This window comes from Echinops telfairi, unplaced genomic scaffold (genome assembly GCF_000313985.2).
Source record: "Echinops telfairi isolate 266 unplaced genomic scaffold, ASM31398v2 ScPeMD7_17;HRSCAF=63, whole genome shotgun sequence".
In the NCBI taxonomy this organism is placed as follows: Eukaryota; Metazoa; Chordata; class Mammalia; order Afrosoricida; family Tenrecidae; genus Echinops; species Echinops telfairi.
In genome coordinates, this window is record NW_022103914.1 from 8,008,742 (window position 1) to 8,031,352 (window position 22,611).

Here is a 22,611-nt window from a genome sequence, read left to right on the forward strand (position 1 = left end):
AAAGAAGGTATGTTTGAGTGGCTTTATACAAGGGGATGCTCCGGGTTACCATTAGCAAGTTCATGGGTTTTCGGGTGAGAGCCAGTAGAGGAGAGGTTGAAACTCTTAACTTGTGGTTTGGCACTATCTGCATGTCTCGTCTCAGTGTCACCCTGGAGCAGTGGTGCTCAGACTCGAGTGAGCAGAGCTGTGGGGAGAGTTTGTTAGCATATGGACTGCTGAATCCCTCCTGCAGAGATTCTGACTCCAAAACTCTGGGGTGGAGCCTCATTCATATATTTCTAACACGTTCCATGACGAGGTTGATGCTGCTGCTGATGGGTCAAGGGCTGCACTTGGCCTGGAGGAACACCAGGTTCTCAGAATCATATACATCGCACTGTTTAGCAGTGAAAAGTTGGAAGCAACCTAAGTGTTCAGAAGAGGAACAGTGACTAAATGAACTGTGTTCTAGACACGCACAGTTAAAAAGGATGAGGTCAATCCGAGTACTAATGTGGAGGGTCTCCAAGACCTGTTACCGCATGAAAAGATCAAGCTGCACAATAGTGTCATTGGCATTTGGGGAAAAAATGTGACCAATCCATAATACAGTAAAACCTGCAAAAGATGGAACCTCTGTGAGCAGAAACCTGTCAGAGAAAGAACACTCAAAGTCCTCAAATTGGAGGGGCGAGGTGAGTGTCAAAGTGTGCAAAAATGGAATGAAAAGCTAGTGGAATTTTAACCTTGAACTGTTGGAAAACTAAAAAGGAAGTAAAACACTGCCATCAGCTCTCCAACCGCTGACCTTGCCGAGAGCAGCCCAACAAGCAACGTCTACACCACCAGGCCTCCCGATGGACTATTGGGAGCCCCCTTGAACTTTAAACTACAGGGAGCAATGGAAAATGTGAAGACCGTGCCTTGTGAACGGTGGGACGCGTGTAAGATCTGGATGGCAAGGCAGCCCCTCCCCCCTGCCCCCTCTGTTGCCGGTTCTCACAGCTTTCACCGTCTGTGAATGAAACCAAAGCCCGGGAAGGGCTTAGTTGGTAAAACTCAGTGGTCAGGAGAGCAAGGAGTTAGAAATTCCCATTTGGCAATAATGGTGCACCCAAGCCTACGAGAATCTGAGTCAGGAAGACGTAGCTTCTGTCCTAGGGCCGTGTAGACTCAGCTCTTCAGGCCTCTCACGACGACCGACATCTAGTGTCTGTACCTCGTGGTGCTCATTCCTTTCTTTTCCTTTTTTAAAAACGGGGCTCGTTCAACTCATCACAATCCATACTACATCCACTGTGTCAAGCACATTTGTACATTTGTTGCCATCATCATTCTCAAAACATTCGCTTTCTACGTGAGCCCTTGGTATCCGCTCTTCACTTTTTCCGATACCTTTCTTTTCCACAGAGAAGTTAAACATTCAGTTTGTGCGTCCTGAGACTAGGACTGGGCTGCTGTCTTTTGAGGAGAGCCAAAGAATTAAGAAGCTTCATGAAGAAAACAAGCAGTTCTTGTGTATACCAAGGAGGTGAGCTGAACAGAATTGGCAATATTGTAAGATATAACAAGGCCACAGGGTACATGCTTTTTGGTAACATGTGTATGTGAATTTCCTTTCCTTCTGTGATTGTTTCAGACCAAACTGGGACAAAGAAACTAGTCCAGAAGAACTCAAACAGGCAGAGAAAGATAACTTTCTAGAATGGAGACGTCAGCTTGTCCGGTGAGTGTTAGACTAAATGGCAGTGTAAATCCTTGAAATACTGAGTTTGAGCATTTTGGCGTGTTTACATATTGCCATCTGCATTGTTCAGTAAACAGTCCCGAGGACCGTATCTGTTCTCCTCTGGTTACCCACGGGAGAAGACATCTCCACACCAGCCCAAGACTGTTTCCACGAGGCAGGGGTCAGACATGCCTCCACCCTCCATCTTCTTAGCCTATTCTGACACCAGCCGTCCCTCCCCCTCTGCTTCTGTGCTGAGTTTCATAATTTGTTGCAGTGACCACATAGAGCTCACAGACAGCACGATTATGGGGTTATTGGGGACATTGACAGGTTGCCACGCTCAGCATTGGTAAATCGTAAGAATGCCTCAGCCAGCAGCCAAGTCTCTTTGGTCTTTGGTTCCTCAGGGGGCCAGGAAGCCCTCTGCCACCCCATCCCATTGTCTCAGGGCACAGCCTCTGGTCTTAGGTTCTGCCACTTCAGACAGGGCTCCCGGGCACTGTTAGGTCTTCTTCCTTGATGGTCGCAGGTTCTCTCTGCTTCTGAGATGGCTCTTACATGCAGAGTCATGGCTTTGAGGGAGGTGTGGTGGCTTGATCATCCACATCCTCTAGTAAGGCAACGGAGCCTGGTGGTATAGTGGGTGATTGATGGCTTACGCCGTTAACTGCAAGGTCAGCAGTTAGAAACCACCAGCTACTCTGTAGGAGAAAGGTGAAGCTTTCTACTCCCTTAAAGATTTATAGTCTCAGAAACCTACATGGGGCAGTTCTACTCTGTCCTGTAGACTCACAGTAAGTGATATGAGTTTGGATTTGGAGGAAGGTGGAGACTCGGAATTCTTCCCACTTTAATCATGTCCATTAGCATAACAGATAACTCCCTCAGAAATGGAATTATAACCACAGGCAGAGGGGCTAGACTTTTGCTGCATCTCAGAAGGGATTGTGGATAGAAGAGCCAGATTGAGAAATTTCACTGCACTGTAATTATGGAGCCTATGTTCTTTTTAAGAAGGTAATGGTAGCTGCTTGTAAGTGCAGATAGGTGTGGGGGCATGTGCACACTATATAAAGGTGGTGAGTGGTTACTCTTCATGTATGGCCTTTCCCCTTTCACCCCCTTCTCCAGCCCTTGGGCAGCCTGCAGCTTATCGCTGCTTTCCTGTGATGCCTGTGAGAGGAAATCTGCATTTGGTGTAGGAGCTTATGAAATAAAATGGTTTGCATGTTGGCTCCGCAGAAGGCATACAAAAATACTTCACTGTTACTGTCTCAGTGCTGAGTTTTAAGGGTGGTGAATTCGCTTGAAGCGTTCTCTTATAATCTGGCAAAGGTCATATAAACTTCCATTCTAAAGCCAGGCTAGAAGAGGAGCTAAAGCTGATCCTGACTCCATATGAAAGGAATCTAGACTTCTGGCGCCAGCTCTGGAGGGTCATTGAAAGAAGGTAAGTTGCCATTATCTGTCCCATGTGAAGAGGACTTTGGGGTTGATTGAGGTTTGGATGTTAATACATGCTCTGAGGCCCACGTGTGAGGAGGGTGGAGTGGACTGGAGTGGAGTGAAAGGCCACCAAGTGTTCTCATAAAAAGCAAGCATGTTACTCTACATTTCGTAGGCGCCCCGGCGTCCCAGGGATCAGGCAGCCGAAAGGCCAGCAGTTCAGAGATCCAGCAGTGCACTCCCATCACTGTGAGCCTCGGAAATCACCTAGGGAAGCTCCGCTTGGCTTGAGGGTCACCAGGAGTCAGAATCAACTCAGTAGCCTGCAACAATTCCTTTTTTAAATGTAGGCCGCTTGTTAGTGGACAGAAGCATTAAGAAATATATGAGAACGGAATATTTTCTGTAAGATGAGTTCTGAAGCTCACATACTTATCTCACCAAAGGAACATAGAGTTCTCACTGGCCCTGTGGGGAAATCAGTGTGAAAAAGTAGTGCCTACCTGTGAAAGCTGTGCTTGGCTGACCTTTATGGCCTTCCGCTCGGGCCGCCTCTGAGCAGAGCCAGCACAGAGGTGCCCAGGTGAGTGGAGGCGGTCCCTGCCCTCCGACAGAGAGTGGTTCCTCTGATGGGGGAGAGGCCAGCATGCTGGGTCAGCAGAGGAAAGAACACGGTCCCAATGGGGAGAACTCAAAGGATGACTTGGGTTTTGTTTGGTTTATTGTTGGGTTTTGAGAGGAAGAGAGTGATTTTGGATAATTCAAGGTGGACGAAGTTTTGATGAAGCCCTGGTGGCGTAATGGCTGCACGTTGGCCTGCTAACTATAAGTTCAACAGTTCTAAACCACCAGCCGTTCTGTGGGAGAAAGATGGGACTTTCTACTCCTGTAAAGAGTTACAGTCTTGGAAATTCACAAGGGCACCCCTACCCTGGCTTATAGGGGTGCTGTGTGTCAGCATGGCCTCAGTGGCATGAGTTTGGTTTTGGGTTATATGTTGGGATGCTAACCACAAGATCAGTGGTTCAAAACCACCAGCTGCTCTTGGGGAGAAAGACTTGGCTTTCTACTCCTCTGGAGAGTTACAGTCTCAGAAACCCACAGCGGTTTCTCCTTTTTCTCATAGGGCTGCTCTAAGTTGGAATCACTCCGTGGGAGTGGGTTTTATTGCCGAGTCGGCTTCCTCTTTCATTTCATCCCTGCTCCCCCGGTCGAGCTTGGTTCTTTGGAGGAACTTCTGTGGAGCAGAGCGAGCCGTCTCTTCAGCAGCGGATGGTGTGTTCTGCTGAGAGGGCCTCTCCTTTTTTCCAAAGACGTGGTAAGGAGCTCCGAAATTTCTCTGGAGGACAATGAGCCTGCCTGCTCCTGTACAGATTTTGCAACCTCAGACACCCAAAGGGGCAGTTTTGCTGTGTCCTGCAGGGTCAGTAGGAGTCTAACAGACTTGCTGGCAGTGTGGTACCTGGTTTTAGTTTTAGGCGGTGTTTCAGATTTCCTACTACTCCGTACTTTCTCCTCTGTGGACTATTTTCTTTCCTGTTTATTTGGTTTCTGACTTTTATGTAAGAAGCCTTCCTCACGTGTCTAGTGATGCCGGTTGTCAGTTCATATTTAAGGATGATACCTTACAGAACTGCTTGGGAAAGTGGTGGCGAGGTTTGCCTCACTGCGGAATGAGGAGGGGCGTGCTTGCTCTCTGTCCTGCCGGGTTCCTGCCTTTCCTTTCATCGTGTTGGTGCGTTTTGAGAAGGAGCCATTCAGTCCGTGTTCAGTGCAGTCATGCCCGTTTAACAGGGAGACCCTGTGCGTGTGTTTTATGCCCGTCAGTGGGCATTGGTTTCATCAGAGGGAGCATGTACATGGGAGCTGCAGATCATGGAAAACTGGAATTGGGGGGTAGTGGGATATTTCCACAAACTTTTTGAAGCCGCCTCATACCTGTTGGAAGTCTGAGCTCCTTTGAGATTGTAGTATTTACCCATAGTTATTTCTGTTCCGTGTTATTTCCTCCTTTTATGGAAGAACATGTTTCTGTATGCTGATGATTTTATTTCTGGGTTTTTAGTTCTTTTCCATTGGTCTGAGTATCTGTCATTATACTAATACCATGTGGTTTGGCCACTGTAGCTGTATAATATGTGCTAAAGTCAGGTAAAGCAAGCCCTCTCCATATGAAGTTGGTAATCAGTTTTTCCATTTCTTTGGAGAAAGATGAGGGTAATTGTATCGGGATTGCATTAAATTTATATAGTGCCTTGGGCAGAACTGACATCTTTATTGAGTCATCCAATCCACGAACTTGGGGTATTCTTCCATTTGTTGAGGTCACCCTTGGTTTCTTGTAAAAGTGTTCTGTAGTTTTCCCAGAATATGTTTCTAACCCCAGGAATTTGTTTCTGTTGCCTGGGACAGAGAGACTGTTCCACAGAAGCATTATGAAAGAGGTGACTGCTGCCACCTCTCCCCAGAAGCACGTGTCGGTGCCCTCTCTGGAGCAGATGTCTCCTGTGTGGGAGCAGACTGAGCCGTCTGCTTCGCTGACTTCAGTCATAGTTATCAGAACTGATTGGATACCGTGAAATGCTCCATGCGCTCCTCTAACAGCATGGAGGGCCAAGCACTGGATCTGCAATAAGGCCCCATCCAGCCACGGCCATGTAGTCGAACCTCAACTGCATCCTAATTCAGCACGGGAGACAGGCAGTTCGGAAAGGTCTGCTCTCCTCACTGGCGTCTCTAAGTTCTTTCTCCCTGCCTGTTTCCTAGGACGGCTTAGTGTGTGGACCTTGTGGCTTTGACATATCCGGCTTTCTCTGTCTTTGCATTTATTGTTGAAGCTTTACAGTGTGAAAATGGTGGCCATCATATCTCCTCAACAAAGGAAACACCCGGGCCCATTTAATTAGAGTCCTTTCAGAAAATTGGCCAGTCTGTGAGCTCCTTTGGATTATAAGATTATGCTGAAGATGCCATTATTGTACAGAGAAAATGCATTCTTAATTGTCAGAAACCCTTGCCTAAATGGTAACCTTGATGTAATGCATTTCCTTGGTATTCTGTGGAGTTGGAATGCTACCGTAGCAAAACCAAAACTCCAAAATCACTGTCATCGAGGCGGTTCCGGCCCATATAACGGCCCATAGGACCCGGTGGAACAACCCCTGTGAGTTTCTGAGACCATAATTTTGTATAGGAGTAGACAGCCCCGCCTTTCTTCCAAGGTGTATATGGTGGTTTTGAACTACTGACCTTGTAGCCCAGTGCATAGCCACTACCCCACCAGCGCGCCTCTGCAAGAGCAAAGAAGGGTTAAACAAATGTGGGTTTGGGAACAACACTGCCCTCTGCTTGTTAGGACTTCTGCATCTTACTCCTTACCTTGTCGTCTGCTGCTGGCCCACATGACATGACAGCTGGGGGGGCGTGAGGGGGGTCCTTCCAGAGAAGGGCGGCCCTTATTCCCCTGCCATGCTGACGTGCTTCTGGGTCCCTACTACATCTGTCGGGGGTTGAGGGGATGCTCCGTCAGCCACAGCCAGCTTTGTTGCTGCATCTTTGACTGGATGGAAGAAGGTGAGCATGTCTTTCCAACTGAAGTATGGCCGTTTACATTGATAGTTTTCTTGTTTAAACACATCATTAAAACCATGGTGGCTGTTGGGTAGGTATGTGTTTTCTTCTTTGCCCGCCTTGCGTTTAAGTAAAATTCTGGTTTCCATAGTGGCAAGTGTTGGCAAACAATTTATTAAATTTTCTTTGGAGGAGCCAACAAGAGTATAGATTAGAAACTGAACCAACCTCACTGCCATGAGGCTATTCTGTCTCATCAGGGCCGCATGGGACGGAGTAGAACTGCTTCTGGGGGTTTCTAAGACGACAGCTTGGCAGGAGTAGAAAGCCTCATCTTTTGCCCGAGGAGCAGCTGATGGATTCGAGCTGCTCATCGTGCAGTTAGCAGTCCAGTCTGTAACTCACTGAGCCACCGAACCAAGCTCGCTGCCATGCGGCGGGCTCACAGCAGCTCAATAGGACAGGATAAACCTGCCCCTGTGGGTTTCCCAGACTAACTTTACGGAAGTAGAAAGCCTCATCTTTCTCCTGTGGAGAAGCTGGTGGTTTCAAACTGCTGGCCTTGTGCTTGGCAGCTCAGTATGTAACTGCAATACCACCTGGGCTCCTCATTTTAGATCAACGTGTTTGAAATACTCTGCTCAGCCCAGGGGAAGTTAACAGACGACCCAGCGGTGAAGCACCAGCTGAGTCTTCCGGGGCCATGTGAGAGCAGTAGACTGTTAGGTGAAGAGCTGGTCTCGGGTCGGCACGAACAGATCTATCTGTTCTCAGCTGTTGGGCAAGCCCACTTTCCTCTTCTAACACGGGGTAATTGTGCCTGGAAAGCTATCGCGGGGGAAGTGTTTGCCACCACCATCCCATGGCTGATGCTCAGTACTTTCACTTTAACTACAGAAAGTCCAGGGATGGGCCCTCCACAGGTGGTTTGGGTTGTTTTAAACTCTTTCATTTGTTTTTCAGTGATATTGTGGTCCAAATTGTAGACGCTCGAAACCCACTGCTGTTTAGATGTGAGGATTTGGTAAGTAACGTGTAACGAGATTCATGCTGAAGTCCTTTGCGCTGAGAGGCGAAAGGACAAGCTCGCCCACAGCAGTACCGTAGGCAGTGGTCTGCCCTGTCCTCCTGCCTTCTTTCATTCAGCCTGCTCTCCTCCCAGGGTCAGGAGCTTGCATAATGCCACTCTAAACAGGTGTTTTCTCCCCAAGCGGCTTTTTTTCATCTGAAGGCAGACTCAAGCCCTGACTTGAACATTTTAGCTTTAGTTCAGAAGCCATTTGGCTAGTAGACATTAGCCAGCCACTCCCTTTTTTCATCAATTGAAATAGCATGTTTCATATTTTAGCCCTTGCTATTCACTTTGCTTGGGAGCCATCCCATTTTCTTCTCCCACCTTAGATACTGCTTCTGGCCCTGTTGTATCAGTCAGCCGAGTTTGTACCAAGCCACGGGGAGGGATAGGTAAGGTGTGAGGGTCACAGGGAATAACGTAATACACACTTGGCGTTAACACCCCTCTTAGACACCGTGATGGAAGACCAGAGTGATGGTGGTATAGGTGATTTCAGAGCCACCGGTGAAGCACAAGTTTTAATCGTGAGCTCTAATGAAGGCAACTTTTAAACCTCTGCTTAAAAGAACTGTAATTGGGAATTAATCCCAGTGGCTGAGTCTAGGGCAGTGGTTTCTCACCTTTCCTAATGCCACGACCCTTTAATACAGTTCCTCATGTTGTGGTGACCCCAACCATTGCTACTTCATAACTGTCATTTTGCTACTGTTATGAATTGGGCAACCCCTGTGAAAGGGTCTTTCAACCCAACCCCACCCCCCAAAGGGGTCGCAACCCACAGGTTGAGAACCACTGGTCCAGTGTTCCTTTCCTGCTTCAGAACCATCTAAAGGTGAGGTTATTGTTGGCTGTCCTGGTTTGACTGAAGAGCAGTCATCACTAACCTGCAGCTCCTTATCTTGGCTGGAAGAAACAATTCAGCATTATTAAAGGCAGGGCAGTATTTCATGAAAATTGGGCCTGCTATACTTCAGCCAGGAGCCCTGTGGCACAGTGTGTTTGTGCTGACCTGCTAACGGAGGTCAGCCCCTCAGGAGAAAGATGGGGCTTTCTGCTCCCGTAAAGTAAAGAGTTAGGGTCTTGGAAACCCACAGGAGCAGTTCTCCCTGGTCCTGTAGGAGCACTGTGAGTCAGGATTGACTGTGGCTGTGAGTTGTAATACTTCTGCAGGGCAAGAAAGCATTTCTTTTTATACATTGCATCTTCTTTTGTTAATGTTATCAGACCTGTCTTTCAGAGGTTAATGAAACACCATAATTACAAGTCTTTGAATTGGGAAATGATTTAAAGCTGGGAGCAGTAAACACGTAGTTGTTCCTGAAGTGCTTCAATATATTGGCTTCCTTTGTCACTAACTGTTGCAGGAGCATTCTCTTAAGTGTCTCTGCTCATTGCGCAGGAGCGTTACGTGAAGGAGCTCAACGGTGATAAGGAGAATGTGATTTTGATCAATAAGGCGGACCTGCTGAGCGCAGAGCAGCGCCGGGCCTGGGCCGCGCACTTCGAGAAGGAGGGCGTGAAGGTCATCTTCTGGTCCGCTTTGGCCGAATCTGTTCAGCGGAACAGAGGCGCACAGGTGATCAGGGGACGTGGGCGGGGTTTCCGGGAGGAGAGTTGGGCTTCTGATGAGGGTGCTGTGTTTGCGCTGTGTTGTCTTTTTTGGAAACGTGGGGAGGCGTTTTGATGTTGTGATAGGCCGGCCTGTGGAAAAGTCAGATGGTTTCTCTCCCAGTGCTGGGCTAAACACTGACATGAGTGGTAGTTATTTTTTCCATCTTTGACAGGAAGCGGTATAGGAAATTTCGCAGTGGCCTTGTATTTGCATCTAAGACCCAAAGGCTGCAGCTTGTCGAGATCAGCATCTCTTAGGGCTTGATTTTGAAAAGAAGTAACTAAATTATACCAAGTTTTCTTGTATTTTTAATCGAACTTTATAAAACCCATTTGGGGTTTAATTTGAAAAGTGATAAATAACTATAAAAGGAATTTATAATAGTCTCTTCAAGCTGGAAAAGATCTTATTGGAAGACATTTCTTTCCTGTCTTCTTCCAGTCCTTTTCCTCTGGAACGTGCAGTCTGTGTGCTGGGCCATGCTCACAGTTGGCTGAGCTCTACCCTCTCCCTCTGGGAGGGGATGCCTTCTGCCACCTGGCTGCCTCGTGCTCGCTCCTACTGATTCTCTGACTGCTTCAAATGATGGGGCTTCGGCAGCGCTGGCTCCTTTTTTCTCTCTAAGTTTAGGGTGTTCTTCCATCGGGGAAGCCAGGTCTGTCCAGGTTCTCCTCTTTGAGGCAGTAACGAGTGCATCTTTGCTAAGGTGACCAGATGTTAACATTGGCACAGCGGGACACCACTGATAAAACTCATACCCTGGCGAAATAGCCACATGGCAGCCGAAAACCGTATATCCTAGCTTGTCATGCATTCTTTCCAAAAACCGGGACTTTTTAAAAACGCCGCGGGATATGGGAAAATTTGTTAAAAATCGGGACATCTGGTCACCTTAATCTTTGCCCTTCCTTGTATGCAGCCATTCCCTGGTTCCTGGCTCGTCCTGTGTGTGCCCCCCTTAGTTCTCTCTCCCACAGACCCCCATATCTTCCGCTCTCAAAGTCATCACTGGCATGGCCATGCCCTGGGTTAGCAGTACAGTACATGCTTTCTGGAAGACACCTTCCTCGTTGGAGGTCAGGCACCGACTGTGCCTCTCTAGGAGGAAACAAAGGCTTTTGAACTTGCTGGCCCTCCAGGGTTTTTTTTAATTTTTAACACAGGTGTTATCAGTTAACACTTACACTTAACCCTAACCCTTAACTTTTAGTCCTTGACACAGTGTTACCACTTAACACTAACTCATAACATATTATCACTTAAAAACCTTTTACTTCTTTTTTTTAATTTCATTGGCTCTTACACCTCTTGTTGCAATCCACACATCAGTTGTAGTAGGCAAATTTGTACATACGTTGCCATCATTTTCTAGACATTTATTTTCTATCGAGCCCTTCATGTCAGCTCTTTTTCCCTTCCCTCTACCCCTACCCTCGTGGCCCCTTGGTAAATTATAAATTATTTTCATATCTTACACTGACCGCTGTATCCTTCCCCAACAGTTTCTGTTGTTCCCCTGCGGGGGCCAGTGTGCGGTTATGTCAGTCATCACAATCAGTTCCCCCTTCCTCCCCTCTACTCCCCACCTTTCCCCACACCTTCTGGTATCGCTACTCCCATTCCTGTTCCTGGATTCCCTGTGTCATGAGCGCTTATGTCTTATCTATACCTGTGTACATGCTCCAGTCTAGCCCGCAGGGAAAGGCAGTCCTGGGGTCATGATAGTGGGAGGTGAGGAAGCCTCAAGGAACCAAAGGAGTATTGTGTATTTCATCAGTGCTTTACTGCACCTTGATTGACTCATCCCTTCTCTGTGAGCCCTCTGTGAGAGGAAGTCCCATTGTCTCCAGATGGGCTTGGGTCTCTGCTCCAGCCCACCTCATTCTCAACAATATGGAGTTTTTTGTTTTTTGTTTGTGGTCTTCTAATACCTGTTACCTGGTCCCGGCGACAATTCATGATCGCACAGGCTGATGTGCTTCTTCCATGTGGGCTTATTGCTTCTCTGCTAGATGGCTGCTTGTTTTAAGGTCAAGCCTGTAAGACCCCAGATACCATATCTTTTGATAGCCAGGCACCATCCACTTTCTTTTACCACATTTGCTTATGCACCAATGTTGTCTTCAGCAATCGTGCTGGGAGGGTGAGCATCACAAAATGCCAGGTTGTTAGAACAAAGTGTTCTTGCCTTGAGGAAGAGCTTGAGCAGAGGCTGAAGTCCGTCCATACTACCTCAGTGTATTGCCATATAAATATATGTGCATAGGCTGATACCTCTATTGTTACAAATTAATGCATTAACATATGCACACAACAATGCTTATACCTCTATCTGTGTCTTTGCTTCCTGGATCCTTCCTGTTTCCTTTCATCTTCCTCCTGCCCCACATCATGCTCACCCTACTTCTGCCTCTTAGTAATTCCTCTCAGCTAGACTGCTGTTGCTCCAACACCCCCAGGACCTCTATGTCCTTGCTGTTGATTTTAATTCCCTAGTTGTTCCCGTCTGTGGTGTTGTTTACTCACTGCTCCCTTCCTCCACCTCCACTTCCTCCTCCCCCCAGTCCCTCTGGGACTGTCTGTCCCGTTGCTTTCTCCTTGAGCTTCCTTCCCATGCCTGTCTTATGTAAGTAAGCAATTCAACAATAACAGAGATCAAACAAAAGGAAAGTAAAAGTTTGGAGGGGAAAAAAGCTACATAATTCCAGGTCTGTCCGCTTGACCTTTATGACTGTCTCCCCGCTGGTCCTGGGGGAAGTCTGGAAGCTGCCCCTCCTAGCCTGATGGCTTATTTTTGGGACTCTGGGTCTTTGTGGCTTGACTTTGCTCCCATTGCTGATCTGTTATGTTTCCTTCTTGGTTTGCCCACTGCAAGGGGTTCAGACTGGACTCACTCCCCGCCGTGTGTCCCAGGGTTGTCCTCTGTCTCGGGGTGCTCCAGTGAGCAGATGCATGCCTTGCGCTGTTGTCGGCCCGACAGTCCTCTCTGTGCCTTAGCAGCTCCATGCAGGGCCGTCGTCTTTCAGACTTGGTGTGCCAATATGGGATCTAGACCGGTCCATTCTCTTTTTCCTTGGTTTGCTTGTGGTCGCAGCATGCCAGCACCTCCTCAACCTGTAGGTTTAGTATTGTCCTCTGTAGCACATGCTTCTAGGGAGGGGGTCAGTTTGACTCCGATTGGGGCCAGTCCTGGAGCCCAGTCTTTTCATGCATTCCTCCACGAGGTTATATTGCCCGCAAGGTTTGGTGTGCCGCGGTGGAGTCTGCATGCACACTCCTAGTTATGTGGAGACATAAACAGTACTCTCCCCCTGGGTGAGTTAGCGCCCTGTTCCCCCCTTGCCATCCTCTCTCTCCCCTTCCCCCTTTCCCCTTCTTTGTGTTAGAATAACATGTATATCCTTGGGTTTGGTCGGACCTCTACTCGACTGCCTGCATTTCAACCCATATAGTGTGAGATAAGTGGCTTTCCTTCTGTATCTACTGTGCTGCTCATACTGACCTCAGGGGACTCACCTTGCACTTGTCCTTCTGTGATTGGCTAACTTTGCTTAACATATTTCCTCCAACTCTTCCCACGAAAGGACGGGTTTCATGTGATCATCAGTGTTTCTAGAGATGCGTAGTAAGTACTCCATTGCATGTCTGTGCCTCCAGGGTTTTTTAAAGGAAAACTGGTCCGCTGGGTTGTAACACCATCCACCCATCCATCCCATCTGTCATCGGGCTATCGAAGTTGATGGTGTTTTAAATACTCTAGTATCACACTGGGGGGTTGGTTTTTCTGTGGCAGTTACTTGTTCAACCCTTCCTTGATTTTTTGCTAATGAGTAGGCTGCCTCTGCTTTCCCTTGGCCATCTAATAAATTGCTTTGTGTTCCTCCAAATAATTGATTTTTTTTCCATCTTTTTATCTTTAACATAATTATTGCAAAGTCCTTTTGTTGTCATTAGCCTTACTTCCCAGGCTGCTTCTAAGCCTTTGTTTTTCTAATGCACATGTTCAGTTCACATTCTTGTTTTTATTTTCTATACTATTTTAAAATCGAATTCAGCAGAGAAAACCCCATTCTATGTTCATTGCTCATTTATCACAAAAATTGGTCCCTGTGTTAGGGTTCTGTTGGAATAAAGCCATGTTTCTTTATTGAGTTGTCAGCCAGCATTATGAAATCATGCCTGTTTAATTTTCTCTCTACTTTCCTACCATATAGGATACATGTTGGTGTTCATCGTATCCTCCTATTAGTCATTCTAACACTGAGCTATAAACAACCAATTCACTTGCTAATCATTGGTGATTCAGAAGAATTCTCGTTTCCATGAATAATATATGATTTTTAAACCTTCTCTTTTCAAGTAACTGTTCTAAAGCTGGGCTTTGAACCAGTTCTTCCTGGCTGACAAAGCAAAACCAAATTGGACCTGAATTTATACAATGTGGGCATACCAGAACAGTAACCAGAACTCAGGAAATGAATGGGCAGACACCCTGCTAAGAATTGCATCTCTTTCCTTTGAGACCACAAGGCAGTGTGTGTGCGGCATAGCCGCCAAGTCTCCTGACCAAGAGTTAGAAACGGTGGGGCCCAGCTCAAAGATAGCCAGCCACGCCACTTAGCCTGTGTCATTCCTTCAGTGCTGCTAGTAGTCTTCTGCATCGGCTCCTGAAGGAGATCCTACATCCACTTAAGTCTCCCAGGGCATCAACGGTACTTTCACCTGTTACAGGTATTCTCATGGTACACCGACAGCCTACAAATTCACGTCTTCCCATTTCACAGCCATGACTGAACCAGTATGAACTAGTTTAAAATCCTGTTTATAAGGACATCCTTGAGAATCATTAATTGGTAAATAATTTCCACGTGTGAGGTTGAGTTTTGTTGCTCCTGAGTTTGGTACAGGAGGCTGTGTTCCGGTCAGTCTTCTTTCATAAGGGCAATTACCAAAGAGTAGCACTTTCCTGTAAGCTTCCAAAATGCAATTATAATCTACTCAGATGACAAATGAAGCCCTTCCTGATTTGACAGAGAGGCGAATGTTGAGTGTTGGAGCACTGGTGAGAAGTGCATTGTTTATTCAGGAGCTCATCCAGAAATAATGGACTGCCAAAGAATTCGTGTTAACCTGGAATGCACCTCTTCTTTAGAGATCTGTTTTTAAATCGCGGAAGTATTGCAGTGTTCAAAGAGGACTGAGCCGTGCAGAGTTGGTCCACCCCTTAGCCCCAGAGGACACTGATGGCTTGGTGGTAATGGTTGGGTGTGCATCCTTGCATGAAAGACTCCCCCTGTACTCACCCTCTCCACCCGGCCCACAGCATCAGCTCACTTGGCGGTTCAGCTAGTGTGAAAAGAACAGTCTCTACTCGTGTCTGAACTGTGTGGTTTCCGTTTCCTCAATAGGAGGAAGAGAATGGAGCTGCTGGAGGAACCAGCACAACTGAGCTTGAGGACTCGGATGGGGAGGAGCAGGCGGAGGCGGAGATTCCAGACCCGCGGACTGAGCGGATCCCCGGCAGGGCGTTTCCCTCTCCTAGTGACACCGCCTCCAGCAGCGAGGACGACAGCGAGTATGAGGACTGTCAGGAGGAGGAGGAGGAGGAGGAAGATTGGCAGACGTGTTCGGAAGATGACAGCGACCTTGAAGAAGAGTCTGGTGACGGGAACTGGAAGAAAAGCTGTACTGCCGATGCTGACCCTCCAGACAGGGAAGCCCCGCAGAAGAGGCAAGCACGCAATTCTAGCCATCTGGTATCAAAACAGGAATTACTGGAGATCTTTAAGCAGTTACACACTGGGAAGAAGGTGAAAGATGGACAGCTTACTGTTGGACTGGTAAGATAATGTAGTTCATAAAATCATTGAACTAGCATGGGCTTCATTCCCCAATTTAGACATCCCCCCACACCCCGAGACCACCTGGGTTTCTGGCCTGCTATGGGGCATTATTGCTCTCTGATTGCCCAGTAGCCTCATGGGGAGCAGGCAGTGTAACATTAATAGCTCAGCCAAAGGGCTTTTCCAAAAGATCAGACTTACACAAGTCTTGAAGGTGGCCTAGCGCAAAGTCAGCAATTCAAACCACCAGCCGCCTCTTGGAAGAAAAACGGGGCTTTCTATGCTCAGGGACAGTTCTACCCTGTCCTATTAGGTTGCTGAGGTGGCAGTGAATTTGGTTTTGATTTTTGGTAGGCCGCTCTTAACTATTAAATAATTTCTATTAAATATCTGCACTAGTCTTCCCCCAATTCAACTGTTGCCACCCTGCAGATTACCAAGGAAGATTAGTCCCGGGGAACGTTTAGACGTCTTTCCTTGGCCTATAGTCGTGGTTGTCTTCTCTTAGCCCAGGCAGTTTGTCAGTAATGCAAGTCCGGCTCCAGCACCCTGGCCTGCTCTTGTTCTTCTGTAGGGTTTTCGTGTTCTATGACTCTTTGTATGCTGACATTTTCATTGCATTAACACCAAGTATGAAACGGGGAAAGCAGTCACATCCCTAGCTACGTGTATTCTTTTTTTTTTAATCAAATACTTTTATTGGGGGCTCTTACATCTCTTATCACAATCCATACATTCATCCAGTGTGTCAAGCACATTTGCACATATGCCGCCATCATCATGTTCATAGCTTCATGTATTCTAATGCTAAAGATGACTATCAAAGTACCCCAAGCCCCAAGGAAATGCAAATGAAAAAAATTTTTATCTAAGCAAGTAAAACATAGGGGAAAAGGAGATCCTGACAAAGTGAACGTCTTGCAGCTCTTAAGTTACATGCTAAGTATACCAAACAACTCATGACTGTCAGGTCAACTCCTGACTTACAGTTGCCCTTTGGGACCAGCAGAACCAGCCCATGGGACCCTGCCAAAAGCAGACTGCTCCGTCTTTCTCCCAGGGAACAACTGTTAGGTGTAACCTGCCTGCGGCTGAGTACTTTAACCTCTGTAACACCAGTTGGCGTCATGCCACCCATCTTCACCCACCTGTCTCATTGTAACCCCACAGGCCAGAATAATACTGCTCCCTAGTTTGCCAAGACTCAATCTTTACAGGGGCAGACAGCCGCATCTTTCTCTTATGGGATAGCTGGTGGGTCTGAACCACCACCCTCGAGGTTAGTGGCCCAACGTTTAACCCCCTGCCCACAAGCACGCCTGTTGAACAAGTAACTGTAGATATGGTAACTGTTGGTAGGGGTGGGGACAGTGCAGCACCCTATAGGAATATTTAGTGTTCAGGTGGCAGTAAATCCATGGGATCTTCCCAAACATCAATCTACTACAATCTACTAAGGATACAGAATGAAATCATGATCCCATAGTTAAGGGGAGTACATGTCATACTTGGGACCTTCAAAAAGTTCCTGAAGACTTTCTGTTTTCCCAAAACTCTTTGAAGCCCCCTCATTCTTCCAAGATAAAACATAAACTATGCTGAGAATATTAAAATGAGTTGAGAGTTGTCTGAAATCTCTGTGGAGGGGGTTGTACTGTGAAGTACAGCATGAGCTTCTGACTGGAGGTCAAAGGAAGGCCATTCCCAACAGGTGAAATGCTCTCATTTAAACAAAGCCTCTGGGTTGTTAAAATTCCTGTTGTGTTTAAATAATGGCAGGGTTTTTTTTTAATCATTTTATCGGGGGCTCATACAACTCTTAACACAATCCATACATGCATCCGTTGTGTAAAGCACATTTGTACATTTGTTGAATAGCAGGTATTTTGAGTGTGCCTGGAGTCTGAAGATTTGTGAGAGTTCAGACTCAAATGATGAAATTACATCGTGTGAGTTCTGAAATAGGCAGGGATTTGATATTCAAAGGATGAAGTATCCATGATCTTCCAGTCCCAAGAATGGTGGATTCTTTGAATTGGGTAAGGGAATTAGATTTAGAGGCCTGTGTAAAAGCATAGAACAAGGGCGGCATGACGTGAGCAAATAGCAGTAAATAAATTTGCTCTCATTTTATCTGATATCCTTTGTTTCTATATATGGGCTGCTTGAAATTTCAGGTTGATTGGTAACATTGGGAGAGGAGGTCTCTGGGCCCGGGGAAGAGTGACTGTTGTCTCAATCTGAACCAAAGACTAAGGGGAAAGTGTACCCCAAATCACTGCCATCGAATTGATTCCATCTCAGACCCAATAGCGTCTCCAAGGTTGAACAGCTTTACAGGAGCAAATAGCCTGATCTTTCTCCCTCGGAGCAGCAGGTGGGTTTGAACTGCAGGCCTTAGGGTTAGTAGCCCAACCCCTAACCCATAGCACCCCCAGGACTCCTAATGGCAAAGCTTAGAAGCTTGTTCCAGTCATTGCGCCCTTAGTAGTTTTTAACCAGTAAGACAGAAACTTGCTTATAGGTTATGAAAAGTCAAAATCAGTGGTGTGTTCGGATTATTAAAATATCTGTCTGCCTCTACTTCCAAAGCAACCAGGCGCTTAGCCAAGATTGTTGCCATTGATTTACTCCATATCTTTGGGTATTTGACAGACGTACGGTTTGGCGATTCCATACCTGATGGGTCTCTTCTAGGTGGGGTACCCCAACGTGGGCAAGAGCTCGACGATCAACACCATCATGGGTAACAAGAAGGTGTCAGTGTCCGCCACCCCTGGTCATACCAAGCACTTCCAGGTATGTGTGCAGCATTAGCCTCGGCAGTTCCTGAGCAGCTAGTTCTTGCTGGGTGTTGCTGCAGCAGCCCTTCCCTCTCCTTCCCTTCATCGCTGTGTGCCCACACAGACCCCGTCCTGCCTTTCAGACGCTCTACGTGGAGCCCAGCCTCTGCCTGTGCGACTGCCCTGGACTGGTGATGCCATCCTTTGTCTCCACCAAGGCTGAGATGATCTGCAATGGAATCCTGCCAATCGACCAGATGAGAGATCACGTCCCACCTATAGCACTGATATCCTTTCTGAGTCCCAAAGGCTGACAGGACGTGTGTGCTAAGGCTGCAGGTTTGATTTGGGCATACTACTTTGCCTGCATTCTCTCTCGGCTGTTGAGAGTAATGGAGAAGCCGGAATCATTACTGGACTTGAGGGTTTGGGCTTCCATTCTGGTGTACTTGGAAGAGCTGGGCTCGGGTCCACAGCCCTTCGGTTCCTACCTATTTGATGCCATGGCAGTGCCACTCCTTGTGTGACCTGGAGAAACTTGCTTAGCTTTCCAGGGTCTTTTCTAATAAAGGGGGAATGATACCAAATACTGCTCCCTACTATAGAAGGGACTTGAGTCAGTGGGGTTTGGTATGCAGAGGGGAGTACTGGAACGAGTGCCCCACAGATGCTGAGGGATGACTGCATTTAATTCTCAAAATAACTCTTGAGGCAGATATCTCCCCACCTCCTGCCTGCCTTCCCCAACCTCTCCTGTGAGCCATTGCGTTGATGCTGACTCAGCAATCCTATAGCACAGGGTAGAACTGCCCTGTGGGTTTCCGAGACTGTAAGTCATCGCAGGAGAAGAAAGCCTCATCTTTCTCCCACCGAGAGGCCGGTGGTTTTGAAGCCCTCGTAGTTAGCAGCCCAACACGTAATCACTACGCCACCAGGGCTTCTTGGAGGCAAGTAGTGTTGTCATTCTTGTATTGGGCTTGAGGAAACAAAGGCACCAAGCATTAAGTCAGCTCCCTGCGATCTCATAGCAAGTGGTCGGTGAGGACCTCCGCTGTCTCCTCGCAGCATCGTGAGTTCATGTACAGGAACCATCCAAGCTAGGGCCTTGAAAGAGAACCTGGTTAAGACTAAGAGGTACAGAGGTTAAGCAGTTGACTGCTAACCAAAACTCAGTGGCTTGAGCCCACCAGCCCCTCTGAGGAGAAAGATGTGTCCGTCTGCTTCTGGAAAAATTAAAATAAATTTAAAAACTGCCATCAGGTTGATTGCTCATAGCGACCCTATAGGACAGAGTAGAACTGCAGCTGTGGGTTCTGGAGACTTAAGTGTCTAGAGGAATAACCAGCCTCACCGTGCTCCCTCGGGAGCAGCCGAAAGGCCTCTGAGCTGTTGCCTGTATAGAACAGCTATGTCCTGCGTGTCTTGGTTGCTAGCAGAAAATGGGAGATTCCAGGAAGCGGTTGCTGGCTAAGTAGATGGCTGGCAAGCCAGCTCCTCGGGCCACAGCGTTTTGTGCATCTGGTTTGGTGTCCCTGTGTAAGGAGGGTGTGTCACAGACAAACTTGTGAGGTGCAGGTCTTGAACATGGGACACCATGGGAGGAGGCCGTCAATTCACGGGAATGGATTCCTTGACGAGTGCACGTTTGCCAGAATATCCCAAGACGTGTGTTCGAAGCCACCTATGCAGTTGCTATCATAAAGCCAAGAGAGGATGAAGATCCCCATCGACCCCCAACCTCAGAAGAGCTGTTGTCGGCTTATGGCTGTGAGTTACGGTTTCTTTTACAGTTTATGAAAACCACTATTCTCGGCTTGTCTGGCTTGTCTCCGGTCGTTTCCCAGGGTGTGCGTCTTTGTGGTTTCTGCCAACCTGGCTTACAAAGTGGTCTCCAGGTAGCTAATTTGGTGGTGGTTTCCGGATCCAGCAGCCAGGGAGGTGTAGTCCCAACTGCTGTTTGAGTCAGTGTACTCAGACCCCTTTACAGGTGCAGTGTGCCCCGTGCCTGTTCACTAGGCCTGTTCTTTCTTATCCTTGAAGGTAGAAATCAGATTCTTTGGGGAGCCACGTGTCCTTGAGTCGGGAGTTCTATGTGGGACAATGCCCAGCACATGCTCTCATAGAGAAATGGAGCTTGCCAGCAGCTGCCCCAGGCTTCTAAAGAAAAGACCTGTGGGGCGTTCGCCCTCTGGTGGTGCCCAAACGCAGACCCAGGCCTCTGAGCGGAGGTTTCTGAAGTGGCCTTCTCCCAAGTCGAGAAGAAGGGTTTGTCAGGGAAGCATTAGAGCACAGTCACTCAGATATTGAGACAGTGGGGTGTGGTTAGGATGAGGACGCAACGCTTCCCTGCCCTCTGACCACGTATAAACCTTGCTGAACACTAAAGGGCGCCCACGACTACCCTGCTTCTCCAGCGCACCGTGTCCTTCCCTGGTTTCTGAGTTGCCTGTGTCTGGGTGAGCATCTGTATGGCAGCCACGGTCAGGATCGTCCACTGGAAGGAGCCTTAAAGATCACCTACCCCAGGCTTGGTGTTTTATTTGGAAATTGAATCCCTATTTCAGGCGGATACTCCTATTTTTCTACAGCTTATTTATTTTTAACCTTTTGGGTTTTGATCTGCCTAAATTTCTTTCCATGCAGCACACAACTAGTAAGTGAGAAAGCTGTGTTTTGAACCTCAGCTGTCTGCCGGAGCCATAACCACCCTGCCCTGCCTCCTCCTTTTGAGTGAGGCAGTAGTAAAGGCAGTTTTGGGAAACTGAGTAAGATCCAGGTCTGTGATTTAGTAAGCGTGTGGTCTCCACGAACTGCAGAAACAACGGGAGTAAACAGAAACTGAGTGTGTCTGGCCTGGCAAGTGCTGCTGCTGCTGGTCAAAGACTGTTCTACAGATTGTGTTCACAGAGATGCATAGTGTTAACAGAAAGGACCAGACCGTCATCTCTTTTGTTGGCTTTGCTGTCATCTTCTCACTTCAGTTTCGCCAATTTTATTTTCTCCTCACAGCTATGCGGGGGTTTATGACAGCTCACGGGCAGCCAGACCAGCCCCGCTCGGCGCGGTACATCCTGAAGGACTACGTCAGTGTGAGTGAGTGGGTCTGCTCTCTGGTGCTCTTGAATGAGCAGGTCTGCGGTGCTCACGCTCTCTGCTCAGATAGCGATAACTTCCTAAGTCACAGAGGACGCCTTTTCTTGAGATCCTGTGGTGACTGGGTTTGTGTTCTAGACCCCAGCGAGGTGGCGTGGTATAAATTATGGGACTGACTTAAAACTTTTCTTGAAAGGTGAAGTGCTAGCTCTCGCCCACTCTTAATGAAAATGATGATGTTCTATCTGCATGCACCCTCCCCTCTAGCCCATTGCTGGTGTCTGCTATCTGTTAGGCTATTGTCACAGTCTTCCCTGTAGCCCCTCTCTCCCAGGCTTAGGTAGTAGTGGGAGCAGTAGTGCCTGCCACTTAACAAAAGCTTCCTATGCCAGGCGTGCTTCTGCACACTTACTATGTTACCATTAGAAACACAAGTCTGTGACGCTATCCCCATTTTGTAAAAGAACCTCACCAAGTTTGGGGCTTTCGTCCTCAGTTAAATCGGGAGTCATAACAGTGCCTGCCTTATGGTCCTTGCGCCACAGGTGCTAGTGCCAAAGAAATAGAGAAGAAGCCCCCACCCTCATGTTTAACGTATAAGCAAAGCAGTTCAATCATACAGTTGTACACAACAGATGCTTTGTTTTCTAAACAGTTTAAGTGAGTACTATAGCCCGCCCACCCATCCCCCAAAAATAAGTCAGCTGGGCCCAAAGCAGGAGTCTCCTCGTCTATGGGCAGTGTGTGTAGGAGACAGCTAAGGGACACCTGACAAGGGCTGGTCTGGGCCTGCTGGAGGCTCAGTGTTGTCATGGACGAAAGATGGCCCATTTTAGGAAGCTGCCCCGCACACTGCCTACCTGGTTGGCCACAGCTCTGGGGAACCTCTCTTGGCGGTTGTAGAGACAGATAGCCCCTGACTGCTGTTGCCGCTGTGTCCCTGCAGGGTAAGCTGCTCCACTGCCACCCTCCGCCTGGAACCGACCCTGTGCTGTTTCAGCACCAGCATCAGCGGCTCCCAGAGAACAGAGCAGATGAAGAAGAGATCAGAATGCGGCCGGGCAGTCATAAAAATACAAAGCAGATTGAAAATACAGTAGACAAGACCTTTTTTCATCAAGTAAGTTGTAAAGTCCTTTTAACTTCTGATCCAACACATATTTTTTCTCTCAGCAATATCTGCTAAGATACTCAGGTGCCATAGCGCATCCCCGTTCGATGGCTCACAGGGTTGTGCGTCCATACTCATTATCTAATCTTAGCATGTTTTCACACTCAGAATCCTCCCTTAAAAGAAACCCCATACCATTAAGCATCCACCTCCATCCCTTTCCTATCTAAATGGTTACCTGAAGGTAAAGGTAATCATTTCTAAAGGGCCCTGTAGAGGAACTGGAAATGTACAGGAACTTCAAATACCTCGTGTGCCAAACCTTTAGCCCGTAGTTTAATATTTTACTAGTATAATAAGATCC

General features: G+C 47.6%; 1 protein-coding gene across 1 annotated transcript in view; it reads left to right on the forward strand.

Annotated features, from left to right (window-relative positions):
- Positions 1-22,611, forward strand: part of LSG1 (large 60S subunit nuclear export GTPase 1) — a 26,881-nt gene that overhangs the window by 2,326 nt on the left and 1,944 nt on the right. The window contains exons 3-13 of the mRNA XM_013007152.2: positions 1,393-1,513; positions 1,622-1,708; positions 3,078-3,164; positions 7,694-7,754; positions 9,205-9,381; positions 14,826-15,257; positions 17,958-18,059; positions 18,187-18,330; positions 19,687-19,810; positions 21,053-21,132; positions 22,083-22,256. Of these exons, the coding sequence (XP_012862606.1) occupies positions 1,393-1,513; positions 1,622-1,708; positions 3,078-3,164; positions 7,694-7,754; positions 9,205-9,381; positions 14,826-15,257; positions 17,958-18,059; positions 18,187-18,330; positions 19,687-19,810; positions 21,053-21,132; positions 22,083-22,256 (1,589 nt within the window). The remainder of the gene's footprint in view (positions 1-1,392; positions 1,514-1,621; positions 1,709-3,077; positions 3,165-7,693; positions 7,755-9,204; positions 9,382-14,825; positions 15,258-17,957; positions 18,060-18,186; positions 18,331-19,686; positions 19,811-21,052; positions 21,133-22,082; positions 22,257-22,611) is intronic.